Consider the following 23,705-nt stretch of genomic DNA (forward strand, 5'->3'; position numbering starts at 1 on the left):
TGCGTGTCCGGTAAGGAAAACGAGGAGGTTTTCCAACCGCCCGAAAAGACCCGAGTTAAATGTTGTAACTTTTGTGGGATAATTTTTTATTAGCCTCACCCTTGTCCGCGGACTAGTTTGACCGTACGAGATCGGTAAGCTGTCAAAGCCCAAGGGGAAGCTCATCAATACGCGGAGGCGAAGAAAAAGGTTGAGAATTTTTGAGACATATAAATCGACGAGGTTATTTTTCTTCGTCCACGTATCGTGTGCCTCTCGAACTGACGATCGCGGTGCTCCACTCGTCCGTTCTTGAAGCATCTCAAAGTCCCAGATATCGGAGATATCGTCCTCGAACGAGCCCATCTTTTGGTGGCTAAACGTGAAAATATTGACTCTTGTTTCAGTCCCGATCAGAGCCGGGGGACTCTGAGAAATGAAGGCAAAGTTGGCTCTTCCATCCCTCCGACAACGTTCCCCCATCTTCGACTAACGATTTGTCACTGTTTTTATTAGTACCGACGTTCAACAAAGAACGCGATCCGGCTCTAAGGAAAAGGGAATTGCGGTAACTTGATTTTCTCGCTTATACCACAACGGGCAGTGCTGAGAAAAAGTGTCGAGTTTTCTTCGGTCTTATTCTTTGAACTTTCTCCGTTAGCCCGTGACCAATCGCTGTCCTCCCGGCTATGCTAAAAGTCGGATTGCTAACGATCGAATCTTCTTTATTGCCAAAGAAAACGTCGTTGAAAAACAAAATCTTTTGACATCGAACTGGCGCCAATCGGACCACGTTAAATTTGTATGTTTTGAAGGGAAACGACAAACGATCAGAAATTGTTGGACACGAGAAAACGATCGTGAGGCCTGATTTTTCCTCCCTTAGATTTCAATCGAACGATGTCATTTCGATGCCCAGATTGCCCAGCAGCATTGATTCCCCAAGATAATTAAAAAACCAAGTGACGTGCCATCGCCATTGTTTCTACGAGAGCTGCGTACCGTGCGGTGCACGATTCTTTCATCTTATCTTTTGCTCTCGTCAAAACATGATAAACGACATTTTAAGTGTGTCCTGCTCGCTGCGTGCGATCGAAAAGATTAGAATCGTGGAACTACCGAATGCTACTGAGGATTTGACTACGTAAACAGCAGTCCCAATTTGAATTTCGGTTCCACACCGTTTCTACACCGCGTCCGTGAGCGGCTTCCTCGCGATCGAATCGTTGGATCGATCGACGCGTCGACGCGGACGCGCCACGCGAAAGGCCCCTCGATTTGCATTGTCTCATCGACGACATGGACTCGGAAAGAATCGAAAAAAAGAGACGAATGAATACAGAATTAACATTTCCGGGGTCACAGGCGCAATAGCGCGGCTAAATTCACGATTTATAAAATCATTTTCTTACGAAACTGTGCCCGCTTTGCGAAGGTTACCCTCGACGAATACTCAAGAAATTATAAAAGTTTGTCCTCATTGATAATAACCGCACTATACAGTCAGCGGATTGAAAAATCATTCCGATTCGGAGCACTTCTTGACATTGACATTGACTGCTAATTTTTTCGACTAATCATTCAAAATACGTAAATCCACGAAACCTGTGAATTTTCACTTACGCACTCGTCGCGATGAATCGCGTGCGGACACCAACAGAATTCTATTTTTCAGTAAGATTCTCTTCACTTTAATACCAAAACCTGATTTCTTACGGAAATTTTGAAATAAAGTCGCGCAGAAAAATCTAACGAATCGATTAAAAAAAAACCGAGTTCCACCGTATAGTTTTTCAGATATTGCAAGTTAAAATTCTACGGTTTCTCCATCTGCGAGCGCATACTGATCGTCAAACAAAAAATGTGTATCGAAATAACTCAAGAACGGTTCTTACGATTTTGATTTTAAAAAACACAGTGTTAGAATATCTTCTGAAGAAAAAATTTAAAAAAAAACGTAATCCATTGTCTAGTTTTTGAGAAAAAAATTATTGCAATTAAAATCGTATGAGAATTTGTGTCGGAGAATTCCAAGGTTCGCGACGTGGCAGCGGTGTCGCGTGAGATAAGCCACGATTATTACTATACTTTAAGGCGCTGCGCTCGTCTCAGACAGCTGCCTGCGTACAGTGTTGCCACGATTTCTGCGCTTCTGAGCGTTCATTTATCCCAGTAGGGGCTTGCACATAAGAAAAAATATAAAAATTCCAAAATCACGAGCAATTATGAAATTTCAGTAAAATTCGTAACCATATATTTTTTACTGATCGTTAACGATAATTTGAATGATTTTTGGAACATATTTCACAACGAATAATGTTCACACGAGGAAGGGCGGGCTGCACCCTATTTTTTATAATATAAGACACTCAGCTATCGAACTACCTAATTAAAAGCATGAAGAAAAAATAATGTTTTATCGACTTATCGCCTCTCACAGAGCAGAGTTGCCCTTAAATCTTTTTTTATGCACATTAAATGTCCAATTGCTGGGGGCTAAAGAACTGGGAAATAGACGGGGATGAGTTTTAGCGCGCGATTAACAGATCGAGTTGCGTTAAGGGGTTACAGACCGCGATGACGAAGTGGCCCTCTTGTTATCCCTAAATGGCATACGCGCGCGGCATGCCACGGGACGCGGCAACCCGACGTGGCTTATGAGCAAACACGTCTAATACTTTATACATATATGCATTCACAGAGGATGGAAGAAAAAGAGCTGAAAGAAACGAGTCGCTTTTAACACCGCTCATTGAAGGTGGAGGGCACCGACACGGCCCCCGCACGCCTCGGGGGGTCACAGGGACCCCCACTGCTTTCTAGCACCCTTGTTTAAGCCGTTATAAATAAGCCTGGCATCGCTCTACGAAAACTCCGATGCATTATGAGCTTGGGCATTCGACATTAATCTCGTTCTTCATCCCCCTACTTTTTCAATCAGAAACCACAAAAGCACAGAACATTTTTCGCAGGTTTCTACGAATCTGGATCTAATTTTTCGAGAACTAATGATGAATTTTCACGAGAATTGGAACCAGGAATTATTTAATGGAAGACGCAGATCGGAGAACTTGATTTGGGTAATCGTAACGATCGGTTTTTTTGGTCGCGAAAACACATCGAGTCGTCGCTGACACGAAAAACTCTTTTCATTCCGTTCCAATGAATTTCTAGATCATTGATCGTTGTTCGGACGTTGATTAATTCTGAATTGATGAAAATTTTGACAACTCGACAGTGCCGCAATGTAAACGATGGATCAACCTCAATTTTCCTTCGTAAAAGAGAAACGAACTGATTCTACGTTGATTAAACGCTGTACTAATTGCCTAATTTATTACAAGATGGCATCCGAAACTCGTGGCGAGGAAAGAAACAAAAAACGTAATAGACGCCGTGGCTCTCCGTATATGGACATCGCGGGTGGTACATACTCGACCGAGACCTTCGTGCCTCTAGCTCGAATATCATTTTTTAATACATTTTGACTGAGTGAGAACGATAGATCACCGTGTAAAAATGGAACGCGGGCGCCTGGCAACGATCCCTTCTTTCGACGAGACGAATCGCATCTCTCGGGTGAGAAAAAGCCGAATAAAAACTGTTCGTCTATTCAGAGTGGTCGTCGATGGGTCCGTTAGCTTCGTATCGAGAATTCAAATTTCTCACACGCCCAAGGATTTGCCCGGTTTCGAAAACATTTTTTTGAAATTTTTCATTTCTTGTGCTTCATAAAAAATCAGTTGTTTTTCTCAAATCGTTTTCCAAAACACTCGACAAAATCAACGTTTCCTCGTCAACTTTTCTCCTCGAAAAAAAATGAAAAAGTTCAGCGCTTAGCAAAATTTGGGCGAGATTTACCATCTAGTTATATTGTAATTAAATTGCAAAGTCGAACATTTTCATCAGGCACCGGATACACGTCTATGGAAAAAGGTCGATCGGAAGAGCCATGAACACGGTTCTTCTCGCCCAAAATCCGAGATTATTCATTAAAAAATCTATTTTAGGATAAATGGGTCATTAAGAATTTGATGAAAAATAGAAAAATCCTACCTCACCAGATTTATAACGAAATAATCTTACAAAAAAGTTTTGGTTTCCGGTTGAAAATTGTGAGAACAACGAAGTAGTATTCAAAAATTTGTCTCTCAAATACCAATATAAGATATTACAGTAGCAACGTTGCCAAGTGCGTTTTGTTTACAATTCTTATATGGAGAAAACCATAAAGTCGTTGACGATATAATTATTTCAATTTTCACGAATTACTGTGCTCTTAAATACTTGTGTATACCGTCAATTATGCTTCTTAAAATCGATAACACGAATAATCAACACCGGTCAACGTAAATCAGAACAGCTACGAGTAAAATAATTTTGGGTTCTTTTTTTACTCGAAAGTCATGATATCGATCATTCTCAAGAATACTTTCCAAAATCTATTGTAAATATGAATGATAAAAAAACGTCGATTGTGCATTACCAATTGATCTGTGCAGTGGGAGAATTCGTTGCTGTTCGACCACGGAGAATATTCGAAGGTTTAAAGAATATTGCTATGGTGCTGCTAAAGTTTGTTGTCCAAAATATTAAGAAAATATAACACGACAGAGATTGTAGATAAAACGAACGCGGAAAATTGGAGAAGAATGAGAGATGAAAAAATGTCGTTAATTAAAAGAGATGAAAAAATGTTCGATTCCTTACGATTATTTGCGAGGGATTCGTCAACGATGAGCACGGTAGAATAAAATATTTCTCTGAGAACCGTGGACATGTGAACAGATGGGAAAGGAATGCGCGTGAGCGCCGCGAGCGAATGTCATCTCTCGTTAAACCGTTTACAATGAAGTTGACGAAACATCTCTATGTACGAATGCTGAGAGTTCTTTGCTTCCCCTTGCTGCCGGCTGCTGCAATGACAGTTCAAACGAATGCGAAGTTTATTCGGAAAGACTGAAAATCCAGGATGATCTTGGCTCAAGAGCGACAAAACAGAAACCGTCGTTTGCTTGAGAAAAGATTTGATCGCCGGGAGGGTTAAACGCTCGAATCTTTCGAATGTTCATTTGCAAGTTGGCGTGATTTTTTTTCGAAAAGAGAATTTTGGTTAAAGAAAATGAGGGAGGAATGGAAAAGCAGCCGAGAGTCCCGAGGATGGAGAGGAGCAAAGACGATGATGCTTTTTCCTACTGCAAATCAAATGAGGACAAAGTTGAAAGGCCTGCTCGCGTCATGGGACGGACGATAAATTAGGGGAGTGTAATAGTCAACCCGGTGACTGCAGCGTTCGCGAACCGAGATTGAATTGTTTCCGGTCGACGCGTGTTTCCCTTCGCGCATTACCGAGCCATTACCTTCTTCGTTTCTCTTTCCCTTTCGGTCTTTTCATTCGCTTCGATCGGTCTCTCGCTCGCTCTTATCTTTCCCGTCGTACCGGGGAACAAACCCCTCAAAAAAGCGAGTCACCATGTCCGTGCATCTCCCCCCTCTGCTTGCCCGTTTCGCGTATCATGATCTCCGCGATCACAGCTGTCGAACAAAAGGGCGCGAGGGTTTCGATCCAGCGGCAAAATCGCTCCGAGCTCCGTTCCCTTTCCGTCCCAACAATTGGGATTTATACGCCTACATTAGTAAAGTTTGCTCCAACCGCCACGTGGGCTCGTAATCGAGATACTCTCGTCCCCCCCTCTCTCTCTCTCTCGCCCATCATCGCCATATTCGTAGAAAGACTCCAGCAGGAAAGTTCAGAGTGGAGTACGCGCGGGAGTCACCCTCGGACACCGGATCAGAACGAATCATTAGAACGATCCAACAGCGGCAATGCTCTCCGGCACAATAGCCAAAGTGGGGTCTCGACGTGCTCCTGCCAATCCCCAGGAAGTTTAGCGAGGAAACGATTTTTTTCAGCTTACTTCCGCTCGTTCGAGACATCCGTGATATCTAAATTCGAGTCTCCTCGTGCATACTCGCTTCATATGTATATACAGATATATACGCGTACATATCTTTTAGTTTATCACCCCATTTCTACAGACGAACCCCCGTATCGAAATGCGACCTCCCCTCACAAATGAAAATGATTTATCGACGCGTTGTGCTCGCATAGTATCGACTCTCGTTCACGCATCCTGCTGTTTTGTTGGCTGTTCCGCAGGGGTACGGGCGCTCTCGTATTTGGATATCTTTTCGATGACATGATCGAGTAATTCGTAGCAATTAGGGAATTTGAGTGATCGAATGGATGGTGATCGAATCGAAGCGTGGAGCTCGCCGAAAACTTGAAACAGGAGAGAGTTTATTGAATGGTATATTGTGAGGAAAATCTTGTTGAGAAGAGTGTAAAAGACGCGAGAAAAGAGTGTACTAAATTCGTGTGATTAAATCTCTTCTGTAGACTTTCACTCGAGTGCGGTCTCGTCAATAAACCTCGGTTATACATATTTACGGTTTAAGTTAAGGCGGAACGAAATTTCGGGGAGCGATCTCTCCTCTTTCCCGCGGAGTCCTTCTCTATTGACGTTTAAAGTACTTGGAAAATGCAGTGGCGAAGCGTGTTACCGCGTTTGTGGGTACATGGAAATTTGGAAATCGATACGGGCCGTCGGGTCCTATTGAAAATGGTAGCGCGGGCTCTCCTACAACGAGAGCAACAAGAGCCTGCTCACAATGAAGAAAGGACTGAATTTCGAAGCCCAAAAACACGCAAATAAAGGGATGCGTGAGGGCTTTTTCAGCGTCGCGATCGCAGGTTCAACAAAATTAGCCCAGTGAAAGCGGCATAAATCAAAATATTAGAAAATTTTGTGGTGAACGTTGTACTGGCCCAGGTTTGAAGGATTTATGAGCTCACGTTCCCCCTGGTGTGTTAAAGAGGGCGGGCCAACCACCAACGCCAACAACATTCACCATTCTCGCATCATCCTCTCCTCCAAACGCGCTCCCTCCCCCCTTTTCCTCACTTCGAATCCTCTTTCTCCTCTCGCTTTTCCCCTGCTATGGAATTCACGTGGATCCTCGTGGATTCTCTCTCCTCGGTCAGGATCACTGCCCTCCATATCCCCGGGACTTTTGTTTAAAATATGATCTATCGGTTAAATACCAAAACTCGACAATTTATAGCCATCGCTCGGAATCTCTTTTTCTTTTCTTCCCCAGCCACCTTTCCCATACCCGCATTTTCGCTCTCCGATATATATCGCTCTATCCGCGCGCGAGTATATTCGCTGACCTCGAAGCAACGCAGCGGCATGTGCCATGTGAAATTTAACCTGCGTCGTCTCGTTTCATCGAGCAACGATGCGGGGGTTCGCTGTTCCGTGGAAAAATGATTTTTAAGGAAAGTCCTCGGCGACGATGCGGACGGGAGGAAGTTTTTTACGCGATTCTCAATTTTATGTCTTCCACTTTGGAGCTCCACTTTTGGCCCTGAACATTCAACTTTTGCTCCGGTTTTGACGATCTCGTAACCGCGCTATCGTTCCAGTCTCCTCTTCCGATCCTCCGTACACTTGTTTTTTCTCAAAACCCCACTAAATCCCACGCTCTTTTCTCCGTAAGCTCTCCGCACAGTCGCGATCTTCAAAAGTTGACACGCTTTGCCTCTTCCCTGCTCATCTCCCACGGGACCACAAAGCTGCTCCGGCTTCCACCTAACGATTCTTTTATCATTTCGACACGCTTTTTAATGCGGGAGAGTCGAAAGTTGGAGGGGAAAACATAGTGATATTCGTCGTGGGGCATGTTTATGAAAGTCCTTTGAATGTTCCCGAAGAAATCTTGGCTCGAGAGGCGATATAAATCATACGAATATTTTTATTTGGACAGAGGAAAAGTTTGTAGAGTTGTGCGTATCGTCGACAAAGTTCAAAGCGTTCTTCTTATGAGATCCTTCTGTTCCCTCCTCGCAGCGAGATGATTTAAGTGCGATCGAAATTTCGAGAAGGCTATAGGTTGCGAACGAAAGTCGGTAACGAGTGACAATTTTCACTCCCCGTCAATCCTCGTCTCATTTTATATCTATAAATGATAAAATCATTCTCATCGATATCTATTCAAATCTTTAGAGACATGTGGAATTAAATCGTTTCATTACCACTCATATTTCCAACACATAACATATTATCCAACGATCATATTCAAATACGAACCGGACGTGAAACGAATTCATGAAAATTCTGACGTTTCCATACTCACTTCTGACAGTGCGTTTCACTTTGAAATAACGAATCTGTGACCAAGACCTACCTCAATAACTAAAAATAATATTTTCCCTGGAATCGGTTCCCTCCTCGAAGTAGCTTATCCGCATGGCCAACAGAGCAATCCAATAATGTTCTAACAATAGGAAGTTTGCTATTCGTCGCCCTCGCATATTACGAGGGTGGCACAACATTGCTCGGAGGCTGTAAATCATCACGCGCTTCGGCAGCCGATGCGGTGATGTTCCTAAGAAAAGTTAGTGGTCGAGGGAGCAAAGGCCGTTGCGATTGAAAGGAAAACACGTTGCTGGGTCTCGGAGGACCAGCGACGAGCCCTGCTCTCGGACACCATCCTCGTGTGCACGTAGCTTGAGGAGAATTTACAAGATTTTACAATGCAGCTTGCGCATCTCAAGATCCGGGTTCCGATAGGTGCACACACAGTTCACATTTTCGTGTGTGTACGAAACCGGTATGCACGATCCTAGATGGCGTTTGTAGATTTCGCCCGATCTTGTCACGGAAGTCATGTAGCTGATGAGTTTTCGTTGGATTTTACCTCATTTTCTTCCCGTTTAAATTTTCCCCATTTTCTATATTTTTTTCCCCCGTTTTTCTTCTTTACCAGGAAGAAACAACACGAGAAACTTGACGCGTTGTTCTTATCTCAAGGATGAAATCGGACGCGTGTCCTCGCAAATGTCAGGCCATGATATATCGCTGATAACATATTACAACAGAGGCGGATAAGAAATAAATGTGACGAAAATTTTCCACAAAGAACCCAAAGCGCGGCTTATCTAGCTTCGCTTTTCTTAAACTATCATTATTATTATTTTTATTATTATTATTAACATTGATGACACCTTGCTTATCAAAGTCCAACGAGTACAATTGTGTCAACCGAAGAGACGTGAAAAAAAAAGAAAAAAAAAAAAGAGAGAGAGAGAGAGAGAGAAAAGCTATTGTCCTCCGACGACTGTGATACACTTCTCTCCGGTCGTATGACGCGCGTTTCAACCAACACGCTCGAGCTTATTTCACTTACGTAAAAGTGCCAATGGCGATACGCTTCGACGATAACACAAACTTCTCCTCCTCCTCGTGCCCCTCCCTCACTCTCCCTTTCTCTCTCTCTCTCTCTCTTTTGCGCGTCTCACATAGACGAACAGCGGCGAATAATTTCTCGTTCTCATCGCTTGAATAATGGATGCATTTCGGTGGTTTATCAGGGAGGAAAAAGAAAAAAGAGAGAGAGAGAGAGAAAAAAGAATGTAAGTGCACAAAAAAGAAAACTGGTCGCGGGAATGGCAGAGTCGTACAAAACGCGCTAAAGATTCTCGCAGAACGATTTATTGCTTGCTCGATACGGTCGAAAGATGTTTTTCCAGGTGGATTATGAGCTATGAATATATTTATCTTATTTAGTTTTTATCTACGATTGCGTGGAATAAGACCTTCGCAATATATTTAAAATTCAAATGGTCGCTATTTTTTTTCAACCTTGTTATTTGGGACATCTTTTGAAAGATTTGAAAAGACGCTCGACATGGGAGGAGAATGCGCGACGAAGTATCGGTCGAAACAAAGCTTCCGGGGAGGCGCGGGAAACAATCGAATCACACCATGCCCTGGGAGTTCCGTACAATGTCGAAAAACGGGGATGCTCGTGCTTAAAGTGCTCGAGGAGAGCGGAGAAGATGAGAAAAAGGATGGAGATATGCGAGTGATGACTGTCAAAGTTTAGTATGCATTAAGCTCCGGCTAGATGGACCGTCAGAAGAGTCAGATCCAGGGAGGCTTCTTAAAGATGGATTTATGTATCGGATGGATCGAGAGAAACGAGAAGAGCGCTGTTCGCGTCAATCGCTTTGGAAAATCAAAATGAGCGCTGACGATTTGTTCGAGGCTGCGTGTGCGTATGCGTATTTTAAGATCTCTCGACCCCCTTCGATGATGTTGCCTTTTGGTCACAAAACATCGAGAAATCGACGTCGCGCACTTACAGCAGCTATGCCGACGAGAAAGCAAAATGCGGGAGCTCGCGACCCGCCGAGATAGCCATCGTCGAGCTCGGGCGCTCTCGTCGCATGGAACTCCGTTACGCGCGGCTATTCCAAATAGAAAATACATATTATCTCAAATACGAATCGCGCTGCGTACGTCAAGATCGTTCGATCGATCGGGTCCCCATCCGAGGGACCAAAAGAATATACGAAATCGTACCCTTTTCGTCCCGCGTTCTCTCGTTTTTTATCTCTCGATCGAAAAACGCGAAATTAAAGTACCGAATGAGCTTCTTTCGATAACACACCGCAATTGTAAACCGGAGTGAAAAGTTATGGAAAAATATGGATGGGGATCAAATGTTGGAATGACTAAAATTTCGAACAGCTAAAATCTCGAGATTTTTCGATAATTCGACTATCACTCTTTCGATTCATAAATTACTACAGTCAGCGATACTGTGAAAATTCACAATTTTGAAAATATATATAATAACGAAATACCAAATAGTACTGAGGTTGAAATACTGAAACGCCGAAAAGTCGAACAGTCAAAATAGCGAAACGTTAGAAAGTCGATCGATCAGAATAAAGAAATGCAGTGGAGCTCCAAATACACGCGTCTCGCTCACTCACTTACTCAGACCGGTCATCTCCAATTTTAAACATCGCCATTTTGACTTTCGCCTTTTCGAGCCATCGCTATATCCAAGTTTTATAGGCTCGAAAAAATCACTTTCGATTTTTTGCTACTCTATATTCTGGTCTGTCTGTAAAACAATTACTCTCCATTTTGAATTCGAAAATATGAACTTTTGACATTCGGTTGGTCTGTTAATTAAAATATAGCATTCGAAATGAAAACTATTGAAATATATATTTTCGGGTAAATACAAATTCAAAGAAGAAACTTTTGATTAAACACGCAATCTGCTGAATAGTCGATCGGGAATAAGAATTTCGAATTACTTATTTTTCTTCATACTGATATCACAACTTTAAAAATTTCGAAATATCGACCGTTCTACAATTCAGTTATATTCGACATATTGAACCCCACCCAAAAATATTCCCCGTCGATTGCGTCAAGCTTTTTATCCTTTCGTGGAAACATTTATTGGGGGTTTGTTCAACTGTTTCTATACCGACGTACGTGCTGGTACCCGAAGATAGAAAAGTTCTCAATTCTTTTGTTGAATAATTGATAATGAGTCACCAGGCAACATGTTTCTTGCGTTGAATAGGGCTCGATCTCAAGTTTCCATTCGGTAGCGCCCCTTCAGCCTCGATTCATACATCGATATTTATTTTTCACGTAATATATCCAATGGGGATTCCTCAAAACAGAATATTTCCTTCGGCTTTTGTATGCCCAAAATATAGAACGTGTCGTAGGTCCGGATCTCGCAAAAGTAAATTCCTCAAGAGCGTGACGAGCTGGTTCGTCGTAGAGACCGAAAGGGTCGTCACTTTTACCTGCGTCTTAGCAGCCGGAGAAACGACGAAAGACCGACAACCTGCGTCTATAGACACGAATACAAATTTATCTACGTCGTCGATCCAGTTTTGATACTTTCCAGTGTAATGTAAAACGACAGGAATTAACAAAAGCGCCCGGCCAGAGCAACGATATACATAACAAATGTCAATAACCTTGATAAAGTAACGTCGCTTCAAACATAACTGTTTCACTTTCCTACGAAGCAGGGAAGAAAATTGGAAGAAAACGGGATTACCGAAGGTCCACGAATCTCGGGGATCCAGCGGTCCGGCGAGGAAATTATATCTGATCCTTGAACTCATCGCCCAGGGAGGAAAAAACATGCCTGAACTACCGCGGAGCATCGCCATTTCTCACTCGCCCACCCCAACCCCCTCTAATCCGGTCACGATCGCGATCTAACTACACGATCTGCATGCCACAAAATTTTTTCTTATCCCAACCTGTGATCGAGGATCCACATATACTCATTGTTTTTCACTGGAACGATCTCGTCACACAGACCCGAATCGTGCTACCGCGTCGCACTTGAGATTTTTCAGCGATAAATATCCCACTTTCTTCAATCATTATTTCCTTTCTTTTTCTCCTCGATCTCTTTTTCTTTCTCTCTCTCTCTCTCTCGAATTTAACACCAATCCTAACTACTTTTGGGACGAGCCGTTCTGCGAATTGAGGGACGCGTTTCAACGCTCCCGCAGCATTCCACATACGAATGAAAGGGATTCAGTTCGAGCCACTTTTTTCCTGTTTTTGCTCTCGAGTAAGTTTTTCGGTTTCTGGAGTTACGGAACTTTCGGAATTCCGGAGTGCTCAATTATTCAGTGTCCCTGTTAAGAATTTTCTTGTCAATTTGACAACTCAATCGTCTCGAAAGCCCACTCGATTACAATCGATAAAAAAAAGATCGTACGAACGTCGCTCCGTCGGTCTCATCGCAGGTGAAAATTGAAAATTTACATTCAATCTAGTGCCTCACCTTTGGGCCGACGAATTTTCATAACCACGCGCCGTTAAAGCCTCGTCACGGCGTGTCACTTAGCGGCGAGAGTTTTGTACCAGAAAATTGTACATCAGGCATGGAAACGTTAAGCGCACCCTGCAGAAAAAAAGCAATCATTTTGAGCCGCGACAAGCTGCTGCGAAGACATTTTTGTCGATAAATTCGAGCAGTCCTTGACGACTTCGAAATCGCCTTAATTATTCGGCTGATATCTCATTTGAATGATCTCATCACTGAATCAATAATCTCATTGGTGCCCAAAATAAAATAAATAACGAGTCGAATAACGAGAATAAAAGTGTTGCCGAAATTTCTAGAGTTTCGACACGAACCAAGTTTCGTTGCGATCCTAGTTTACGTAATATTCGTTCGGGTTGATCTCACAGACTGAGTAAACACCGCAAGCAGGCCGTGAGAAAATTTTCAAAGATCGTGTGGCACGAGAGAGAAGGAGAGTGAAGTACCGAATGATGGAAGAGCGAGATCGTGGTGCTCTCATCTCGCGAATTCCACGACAGTGAGTATTTACAAAGTGAATGCGAATTACACTTCTCGTTTCCCTGGTATAGGATCATCGTTGCGCCGAAGGCTGTACGGATCTCGGGACGACGAAGGAGGAAAAGCGACCGGTACAAAGTTCACGAGCTCGAAAACGAAGCAAAAAAGCGTGCCCAATTCTTCGGAGACTTTGAACGAATATTTCAACAAATATTCTCTGGCGAGATCATTCGTCGGAAGAAATGATCTTTAGAGTCCCGAATATAATTACAGCTATTGTCAAAATTCTGTTTCATAGCCGCGAGCTTCCCCATTATTTCCGTGAAATTATCGTTTATCCACGTGACGAGAGTAATTTAAGCGGTTCCGAGGTGGAAAATTGTCGGTTTCACGAATCTTTCGAGCGAGCATCGGAGATTCGTGCGTCACATGTAACGATCTTTCAAAAAGGCAAAAAGCCAGAGAGAACGAGAGTCCGAAAGAAGAGAATGATCTTCACAGAAAAGAAGAAACCTCTCGAAGATGAGCGGCTCTTTAACGGGAGAACGCCTTTTTTGAGTAAAATTTAGAAAAACAATAGCGTCGCATAGCTGACACGTCTAGGGGGCTCGTAGGCGCGCGCGATCATCAGCAGCAGGTAGGCACTTCGTGCTTCGTCTCGAAAAACAATATTTCACCTGTGAGTCTGACACCTCTTCGCTGGGGGCTTTTTTCTTCTCTTTCTCGTCTCCTGCTCCGAGTAGCGAAGCTGCAAAGGGGGAACCTCGAGCGAAAAGCAAAAAACAAAAGACAAGAGAGGAGATGAGACGCCAGCAGCGGACTCTTCATCGCTTTTCGACTTTCCGAATGTGCGTGCATGTTGGATACTCGGGATACTCGGGAAGAGCTTGGAGAATAGACTGCTGCGTCGTGCTCTCCTTCACCCCGCGAACACGCTTTCTCAGCTCTCGTTTGGAAAGGGCCACAAGCCCCAGGTAGAAGCTAATGGGCACTATTGTTTTCGTCTCCCTCTCTCTTTCTCATCTCCGGCTGCGACGCCCCGTTTCACTCTTTGCCTCACGACAGTAAAGCTCGGGCCGTGGTTCTACGAGAGCATGGAAACCAACTCGTCAACTTGACGAGCGCATTTTCTTTCTGCATTTCGAGCTACCAACGACTTCTCGTTTCTTCTTACCTGTTGCCCAAAAAGTTTCGTTCCATACCTCACGTAGACAAACATCTTGCACAGGCGCCGTCTCTCCGGACCCTTGCGCGGTGGCCCCGAACCATTCTCATGCGTAAGAATACACAAATTGGTGAACAACTCGAACCGAAATATTTGCGTACAGCTAACAAAAAGGGAGGAAAACAAAAGAAAGCGATGCTGGTGCGGATAAGCAGGGAGAACACGTGTAACGAATTTTCGAGCATCATCTTGGCGCCGGAGTGTCTATCGCTTTTTAACTAATTTCCGTCTTTTTTCTATTTTTATTTCTATTCTTCCTCGTATTGCTCGCGACACGAATTCACAACTTTCTCGATTACCATCGCAGCTTGACTTTCTTCGGATCATCGTCGCTAAAATATGCGATCTTTACCACCATCTCGGTCCTCAGATCGCAATCTTACTGGTACGATTGACTCGTGCGCAGCACCCAACACGACGCGTCGATTCGCAAGTACAACTTCCAGTGCAACTACGACTTCCAATTATCGTGGACAGATCGAAAACTGACGGTCACTGCGTTCGATGCTTCCCAGACTCCTTCGTGTCCGCGCATGAAGAAGGACAAACGGCGATTGAGGCTGGCCCGGAGGGAGCGAAAACGCGGAAGGAAGGAAGAACGGTATTTGAGGAAACAAACGAAAGCAGAGAAAGATGATGGAGAGTCCCAGAAGACGCGGCGTGGGCGAGGCAAATGACTCGGTATAACCGAGTACCAGCCAACGAACAGGAGGAGGTGCCGATATCTCAAGTATAATTTATCACCCAGCTAGAGCCTGCGGTTAGAGCCGATGTGTATACGGAAATCATGTGTATAATAAACGCTCGACAGGTTCACCGCGGAGCCTGGTAAAGAAATGGCTGAAGTCCGTTCGAGCACCGATGGAGAAATTAAGGTGGGACACACGTTGCGTTGACCGGAGCGCAAACGAACGTCGATCCCGGATGAAAAATCGTTTTAAATCATTTTCCAACGCGGCGTGTTGTATTGCGAAGCATTTCCCTAAACGAAACGTTCCCTGTTAAGGAGTTTCGGTACAGGCGATACAATGCTGCCATGCTAATCCATGCTAAAAAAATTAAAAAATTCAAAAAGTTCAGAATTTTATAAAATTTGGTGAACATATTCTTTAGTGCCAAATTTGACGACACAAATTTTTTAAGGTTTTTCTTCTACACAGTTATCGAATAATTGATCACTAAAGTTTACGTGTATAAGCATAGCGTTTCCATATATATAGGTATTCTTTAAAGAGACATATCTCGGGAATGGCTGAATGGATTTACTTCCAACAAAGACCAATGGAAAGGGAAAAATCGAAAAAAAATTCTCACCAATTTTTAGATTTTTTAATAATATGGTTTGTTCGCAAGCGCCGTTTGAAAACTCTGTGACGTCAAAAATCGGCATATTCGCGTATATAAGAGTGCGGCAGGGCTCGCGCAAATCTGCTTTAAGGAGTTTCGGTACAGGCGATAAAATGTTGCCATGCTAAACCATGCTAAAAGCATAAAAAATTTCAAAAAGTTCAGAATTTTATAAAATTTGGTTAACATATTATTTAGTGCCAAATTTGACAATACAAATTTTTTAAGATTTTTCTTCTACACAGTTATCGAGTAATTTATCACTAAAGTTGACGTGTATAAGCATAGCATTTCCATATATATAGGTATACATTCCGGGCATAAGAAATCTGCTTTAATGCGCAATTACTCGATAACTAAGTAGAAGAAAATTTTGAAAAAAATTGTGTTTTCGCACTTGATGTTGAAGAACATTATCACCAAATTTCATAAATTTCTTAATATTTAGACTTTTGTACCGAAACTCCTTAATGTGTAATTACTCGATAACTAAGTAGAAGAAAATTTTGAAAAAATTTGAGTTTTCGCTCTCGATGTTGAAGAACATTATCACCAAATTTGATCAATTTCTTAATATTTTGACTTCTGTACGGAAACTCCTTAAATACCGCGATCGTCTGGGAGCCTCGAACCTTGGACAGGAGTTAGGAAAATTGAATATTCACACGCGTCTGTTTGAAAAACTTCCGTAAATGTTTCAAGAGATATACGATTTCATTGGAAAACCAGGGAAAGCAAGGCCTCGGGAGTGCATCGAAGCTGCGAATGCAGCACTCCGAAATCTTCGGGTCTTTGACAACTGCGAAACGAACCTTGAAAGAAACGGTCTAAATATTATGAAAACGAATGGAAGATTTTTACAGTTGGCTTCCCAACGGACGCCGTCGTTTATTTCGTAATAAAATGTGAAATGACTTTTTAATCGAAAGGTGTCTCGGCAGCACCACGCCTACGGAGTTCCTGCTCGGGTGCCCTCCCCATTTCGAGATCCCTCGACGAGGCATTCCTTCGGAAATTCCACAATGATATAATAATAAACAGCCATGTACGAATGGCCGAAAAAGCTCCTCTTCAATTTGAAGAAAAAGGTCGGAGTTTCCATACGCTTCACGGAGGAACATCGACCGGGTTGAGCCACGACCGTTTCTCGTTTCACGTTTCGCGTTCACGACGATACGTCGAGACGATATTCTCCGCCAGCATCTGTGTCTAAATAATTAGATATCGACGAAAAACAAATATATCCTTTCGCGCAGTTTGATAGATGACGTCGCGCTTGTTCAGTGGGTCGACGACGACGGCGAAAGAGAGAACGCGCACGAGGGGCGGAGGATAAATCTCCCGAAGGATTCCTCCGAGAGCGCCTTCTCGGAGCTCCGGGCCCTCTCTCGCTCTCTCTCCGTCTCTCAGAGGAGCCATAACCGAGTTTAGGTTTTACCTCTGTGTGTGAGCTAGAAACAGACGGCAGACTACCCTCGAGGGTTCAAGGGCAAGAGAGAACTCGCAGGTTCCTTCTTCCTATCCTGCGTGGACCGCTCGAAGGGGCAACCGAAAGAGAGAGAGAGAGAAATCCAAGGCAATTAGGAGGCCCAGCAGGGTGCCAAAATCTCGGTTCCTCTCTACGCCTCTTTCTTCCACTGGCGCTCAAACTCGCATCGTATCTTCGACTCCTCTTTGCCTCCTTCTCCATTCGTGTATTCTTTCTTTTTAACTTCTTTAAACGCCACTCATTCTTTTTAAGCCACCGATATTGTTTTTTCATGGCTTCTCTCGCGCTCCTCAGCTCCGCACTAAAATTCCACTTGTTCAAACGAATTTGCCAGCCGTTGTTTCGTGCCTCGGACGCGAGAGGTTAAGTCGATTGAAAAAGTGACATTTCACCGCGGCGGCGTTCGCTCGCCTTTTTTTGCCAATTTCATTTCGTGCTTCATTTATTTCCGCTACTCTAAAATATCGTTCGCGTACAGACGAGAAAAATCTTGTTTCGTTAGAATTGACACTGTGAAAGTACGTAACTCGATCGAGCTTCGAGAACTGAATTGAAATAAAATTATTTTTTTACGACTTGTATCCGTTTCTCGCTCTTGTGAATACTATTCAGTAGAAAAACGAGGCTCCCCCTTCAATCGAAATAGTCATTTCTCATTTTTAATTTGGAACACGATTTATCTCTGTGACTAAGGTTTTCCCGAGTGTCTCTATCTGTCAACAGACCCGTTCGACTTGTAGGCCAGAGTGTTGAAAGTGAAAATGAAAAAAGTGTCGGTAGCGTTAAGTGTGTTATCCTGAAACGGTAAACACGAAAACTCTCATCCAAAACTGAGTGATTCTTCGTTCGAGTTTGAAAGAACGGTTGATAAGGTAGAAATTGCAATGACATGAAACGGCGTTTCCGCCGTCGGTATTTGACCCACGAGACACACATGCTCAATTTTCATTTTTGCCTTTTTCTATATTCAAATGATTTTTCGATCAGCTAAAATATTTGTTCGATAATAAAATTAATAAATTCGTTTACTCCCCTCAAATAATAGTTCCGAGTAGCGTAAAAGGAAATCCAGACTCGACGAAAACCAGTTTTTTCAGTAATTTTGCGCCGAGTCGGTTCGGGACTGGCTGATCGGAAACCCATAAAGCCCGTTGCACACGGAAAATAGCTTCGAGCCCAAGGAGCACATCTCCATGCGGACAATCCACGAGGAGTGAATTTTTAAAGCTGAATTTTCGAATAAAAGATGAACTTTGAACGACGTTCGTATGATACCATACACGTTTCAACAACCACCAAAGGCTCCAAGATCTCGAAAGAGAAATTATACGCGGACCAAACTACAAATGGTTATTAGAGCAAACAGGCTTTGGGCGTTTGGGCCGAAGGACAGAAAGGATTTTTTTTCCGAACAGAATTAGAAGCCCTCAGGGCACGTGATTAATTTTATTCTCTTGCTACAGAAATGATCGCACTTTAAATGGTTTTAATTTATTTATAAACAGGAGCAACTCCGTCACTACGAACCGCATTTGATCAAGCTGCGACAACTTCGAACCGAAGCAACCCTCGAAGCGACGAATGGTAAAACCGTGGGTAAAACTTACGACGATCTTGAGGTGAAAGTTGCAGGTTGCACGACTAAAATCCTAAGTTACGCAACTCGGAGAACATTGTTTTGACACGAATAAAAAATATCAAACTAAAAAAAACTGCGCGACTCCAGCTGGAAATGTGATTTGAAAAAAAAAATGAATTTCTATTCAACGGTATTGAGAGACCAGCAAAATATTGATTTTCTCTATATCATTTTTTATAAATAAAAATCTGGAATAGATGAACACAACTCCGATGATTCTCAATAATCGTTTTTATGAGTTTGAATGAGGTTTTTCAAGTTCTCTTTTGCACTTCCGCAACTGATAAAAGAGGCTATGTTAAAAAAATTATTGATCAGCATAATATAACGTAATTTAATTTTCGAAGGTCAATCGGAAACCGTCGATAATGTAGACCAGGATGTAGACAGTCGAGTTACCTTGCAATGGCAAACGCGAAAATGATAAATCGCACATAATACATAGCAGAGACGATAAAATTGAATTCATATAATAACAAAAATCACGAAGAATTTTTCGAGGTTTACAGCTGCAGCTGATGCGTTCGGTCACTGGATAATTTTGGAACAACGTTTATGGAATCTCCACGTCAAATCCGGAATCAGCTTGGGAAAATCACGCACAGTAGTATAGTATTGAATTAGAATTTAAAAATGTCTCGTTCAATGCTCTCTATTTTTTTCACGTTCGCTGCGTTGTTAATATTGCACGAATGCGAGGCACATAATAAATATTCAGCAGAGGCTAATAAAAAATCGCCAGTTAAAACAGATGAAGTTGAAGCAATCATAAGCAATGTTCCAAAATCGCTTCGAGATTTGGAGACACCCTATCGAATGGCAAAGTTGAATCGGCTTTGGACAAAAGCTAAGGAGCACGTGAGTAAACATTATACTGCTCTGAATTTACATGACATTGAAATAATCTTTTTTTCATCATATATTCGTGTGTGTAAAAATTTATGCTAGGGTTTGCCAGACTCAAAACTCCAATCGCTATTCAGTGATTTGAAAATCCATGACAAGGAAGAGATCGCTCTTAAACATTTAAAGGCCGACGGAGGAGATGAAGATGGCCTTGAGGAGAATAGAATGAGAAAAAAATTAATGGGTATGCCAATAATTTAGTTTAAAACAATCTTCGAAGAGGATATTTCAATTTTGTTTAAGAAGTATACTTTTAGTATGTGTCGCAAATAATTTTTGAAAAATTATTTCCCTCTGTAAAAATATTCATTGAAATCAATGCTACCAAAGATAATTCTCATGACTGACATCAAGATAATTGATGATTCTTGACACAAGTTTGATCAACTTCAACATCATTAGTATATAAAATTATAAAATGCTGCTGTTATTGAAAAATCAATTCTAAATCAATGATTTTTATTTTCCACATTCCAATGAAAATATTGAACAAAGTGTATTTTATTATATAGGAATCATGAGCACTTATGGTCTTTTGAAACATTTTGCCGACACTGGTCATTCAAAATTGCCAAAACATCATAAACCACTCAACGATGGATCAAATTATGTTGCAAAGGATATTTTTGATGACCAAAGATTGAATATGCTCTGGGCAAAAGCGGAAAGAGCTGGTTTCGATTGTATGTTTTCTATTTCCTTCCATAAATTATATTCAAGCACAATTAATTATAGATTGAAGACTTGATTGGCAAAAAAATTTTTTGATTGATTGTTTTGAAGCTGATTGAAACCAAAAGAAAATTGTTTTTGTAGCTGACGAACTACAAGCTCTCAAAGAAGAATTCACTCACCATCAAAACAAGGTCGATGAATATAAAAGTTTACTCGAAGACGTCAAAGCCGGAGATCCAGAAAAATACAAAAGTAAATATTTTAGTATCATCAGTATTATAAAAAAATGATCCCAAATATTCCATAACTATTAAAGAGAAAAGCGAATTTTAATGTACAGTGTACTTTTCAAAAAGTTTATAAGTGTTTTTAAAAAATCTACCGATGTTGAAAAAAAAAAATAGAAAAAAATGGGAACTAAAAACATTCATATTTCCAGACAGTTTAGATGAAGAACATGAAAGTTGGAATGAGATAGACCACAAGGAAGAGAGCAACGCAATACCTGAGAAGAAAAAGCTTGATTTTATCAGCAAAGCTAATCTGTTACGGTAAAAATAGGCACTTTGAACTTCAATTGCAAATTATTAATTGAATATTCGAAAAAAAAAACCTTATTGAGAGTGTAATTCAATTGATTTTGTAGAGAAAAAATCGTTGAGATTAAGAGTGGATACGATCACCTTGAAGAGCAAACTTCTAGAGGGCCGAATCACAAAGAATTCACCGAGCGAAAGGTTCAAGATCTTTGGGCAACAGCTCAAAAGGCAAAGTTCTCGAAAGACGAATTAGAATCTCTAAAGGCATGTGATTCAGTTTTACCATACACCATCAAGCTTTTAACTCCACGATAAAATCGAATTTTACATTTTTTAATCAAAAATTTATGAACCAACAGGAGGAACTTCATCACTACGAGACTCGCTTACGGAAGCTTCATCATCTTCATACCGAAGCAGCCCTCGAAGCTGCCCGCAACGGTAAAACTTATGATCTTGACAATTCGACTGATCATCATAAGATAAAAAAGCACGCGAGATCCGTGGAGAAATTGCACATAGATATTGAAACGAGAATTTTACAAAAACACACAGATTTATAAATTTTTTCGCAATTACTATGAGCTAAGGAAAAAAAAACTTGTAAAGTCACAAGACATAATTGTCAGAAATATACATAGAGAAAAGATCTTTATAATTTAAACTAATCGAGTTGCTGCCGCGTCTCTTAGTATAAATTGATTTCAAAAAATTATATATTTTTATCGCAATTATTTTGTAAACAGAAATAAAGTTTTAAAATGAACAAAAATTAATGTCTAAAAACGTTCGACTCCAGATTTCAATTGTCAAAAAAAAACATGGAACATTTTTTTATCAAATTTACTCCCAAACTTTTTGTAAAAACTGGTATGAACACATATGTTAAACAGAGTTTATCAAATTTACTCCCAAACTTTTTGTAAAAACTGGTATGAACACATATGTTAAACAGAGTTTGATCAATATTTCCATAGCAATGGGAGAATGTGTTGTGTAGTCATTCGCTGGATGGATGACGGAAATTTGGAAGGTTATTGAAACGTCAGGACGATTCGAAGATTTTATGAATCGAGAATTAATCATATTTGGCCACAGTTGACTTGGCTCAATTCCACAAAACACTTTTTCCTAAGTTTTTATATCTTTAAACATAAAAATGGCAACTGCGATCCAAGAGAGAACGATTCCTCCATTGAACACACTCGTTAAGTTTGATAACCCCCTGTTGATTGAAAAACATCGTGAAAAGGTAAGAATATTCGAAAATCCAATTAATTATAATCAGCAAAGTTTGTCGTGGAGCGATAACGAGTTCGAATTTCGATTGACTCTCGTCAGTCGACGAAAGATACTTCAGCAGGAAAAGTCGGCAGTGCAGCATGCAAAATTCAGACATCCCCTCCGACAGCCGACATCAGACGAGAAACGATGGAAATTTTGAATGCAATATTGCCACCGAAAGAATGGGAAGAAGACGGTCAAACGTGGATACAACAAGTTTCAAGCTTTCCATCGACAAGATTGGATGTTATCAATTTGCAGGAACAGCTCGACATGAGGTTGCAACAAAGACAAGCCAGAGAAACTGGAATCTGTCCGGTTCGCCGTGAACTTTACACTCAGTGCTTTGGTACTAAGATTTTTCCTTGGATTTTTCGGAAGCAATTCGTCGCCTAGCCACACCTCGAATTTTCAAAATTAAAATTCTTTGGCACGGTTTAACCAACTACAAAAAAGCTGTTCAAGGACACGATATGACGACAAAAATTTGCTAACAGGGTTTTTTGTAATTGATCAATTGATGACGAAGAACTTAAATTTCGAAATCTCGTTTGTATCCTTTTTAAAACCATTCAGTTGGAAAAAAAAATCACAATCGAATTGAATGAATTTTACATTGGAAAAACGAAAATCGTTGCATCTCAACTATAAAAACTGCGACATTTGTACTGTAATATAGAGAAAACATACAACGATATTTTTAGATGAAATAATCAGGCAAGTGACGGTTAATTGCGCGGAACGCGGTCTCCTGTTGTTGCGAGTACGTGATGAGATAACAATGACGATGGCTGCTTATCAAACACTTTATCAGAGTAGCATAGCCTTTGGTATGCGGAAAGCGCTGCAGGTACAATTTTTTTAACGCATTGAAAAAGCCCGAAAAACGGCACTACCACAAAACCTTATAAAGCATTTCTACATTAAGAAATTCAAATATCTACGTTTCAATGAAAGGCCGAACAAGGAAAAGAGGATCTTATAGCCACAGCCGAAGAATTGAAAGTACAAAAAATTGAGCTCGAACGAATAGTTGCCGAGCTCAGACAAAAGTCTGAGCAGGCTGAGAGAAGAGCGGCCGAATTACGAGAGGCTGAAGAGAAAAAACATACGGAAGAAATACAATTTCTAAAGAAAACGAATCAACAATTGAAGGCAAGACATTTCCGTTTGTTTTGTTATTCTTCAACTACAAATGGGTTTTTAACGATATTATATTACAGACTCAATTGGAAGGGATTATCGCCCCTAGGAAATGAGCAGTCGGATTAAAACTGGACAAAAATTCCACAAGGATTGTTCGTGAATTAACAATCAAATTATTTCCCGAATTAATGTATGTTTATCAGTGTAACATTTTGTTGTCGCTTACAAATACACGTGTATACTCATTACAAAACGTATAAATAT

General features: G+C 41.3%; 2 protein-coding genes across 4 annotated transcripts; both read left to right on the forward strand.

Annotated features, from left to right (window-relative positions):
* Positions 1 to 19,348: 19,348 nt before the first annotated feature.
* On the forward strand, positions 19,349 to 21,783 carry LOC122406794 (alpha-2-macroglobulin receptor-associated protein). 2 transcript variants are annotated; one of them, XM_043412510.1, is made up of 8 exons: positions 19,349 to 19,498; positions 19,634 to 19,749; positions 19,840 to 19,981; positions 20,310 to 20,480; positions 20,614 to 20,724; positions 20,912 to 21,023; positions 21,119 to 21,275; positions 21,371 to 21,783. In XM_043412510.1, the coding sequence occupies exons 1-8, from the start codon at positions 19,447 to 19,449 to the stop codon at positions 21,572 to 21,574; spliced, it is 1,065 nt and encodes a 354-aa protein (XP_043268445.1). In that variant the 5' UTR covers positions 19,349 to 19,446; the 3' UTR covers positions 21,575 to 21,783. The 2 variants fall into 2 exon arrangements, with proteins under 2 accessions (XP_043268445.1, XP_043268444.1); XM_043412509.1 differs by having other exon boundaries at positions 19,379 to 19,749.
* Positions 21,784 to 21,895: 112 nt separating this feature from the next.
* On the forward strand, positions 21,896 to 23,646 carry Dnali1 (Putative inner dynein arm light chain, axonemal Dnali1). 2 transcript variants are annotated; one of them, XM_043412513.1, is made up of 5 exons: positions 21,896 to 22,263; positions 22,353 to 22,644; positions 23,000 to 23,145; positions 23,253 to 23,450; positions 23,519 to 23,646. In XM_043412513.1, exons 1-5 carry the CDS (start codon positions 22,171 to 22,173, stop codon positions 23,552 to 23,554), a joined length of 765 nt encoding a protein of 254 aa, XP_043268448.1. In that variant the 5' UTR covers positions 21,896 to 22,170; the 3' UTR covers positions 23,555 to 23,646. The 2 variants fall into 2 exon arrangements, with proteins under 2 accessions (XP_043268448.1, XP_043268447.1); XM_043412512.1 differs by having other exon boundaries at positions 23,253 to 23,567.
* Positions 23,647 to 23,705: the final 59 nt, after the last annotated feature.

This window comes from Venturia canescens, chromosome 2, assembly GCF_019457755.1.
Source record: "Venturia canescens isolate UGA chromosome 2, ASM1945775v1, whole genome shotgun sequence".
Taxonomy (NCBI): Eukaryota; Metazoa; Arthropoda; class Insecta; order Hymenoptera; family Ichneumonidae; genus Venturia; species Venturia canescens.

What these genes read in the sequence shown, in the direction of transcription:
- LOC122406794 (XM_043412509.1), top strand. Translation starts at nt 19,525, where the DNA reads ATGTCTCGTTCAATGCTCTCTATTTTTTTCACGTTCGCTGCGTTGTTA. An exon ending in AGCAAAGCTAATCTGTTACG is followed by an intron (nt 21,024 to 21,118) that starts GTAAAAATAGGC and finishes TTGATTTTGTAG; the next exon opens with AGAAAAAATCGTTGAGATTA. An exon ending in ACGAATTAGAATCTCTAAAG is followed by an intron (nt 21,276 to 21,370) that starts GCATGTGATTCA and finishes ATGAACCAACAG; the next exon opens with GAGGAACTTCATCACTACGA.
- Dnali1 (XM_043412512.1), top strand. Translation starts at nt 22,171, where the DNA reads ATGGCAACTGCGATCCAAGAGAGAACGATTCCTCCATTGAACACACTC. An exon ending in TTGAAAAACATCGTGAAAAG is followed by an intron (nt 22,264 to 22,352) that starts GTAAGAATATTC and finishes GACTCTCGTCAG; the next exon opens with TCGACGAAAGATACTTCAGC. An exon ending in GTATGCGGAAAGCGCTGCAG is followed by an intron (nt 23,146 to 23,252) that starts GTACAATTTTTT and finishes TTTCAATGAAAG; the next exon opens with GCCGAACAAGGAAAAGAGGA.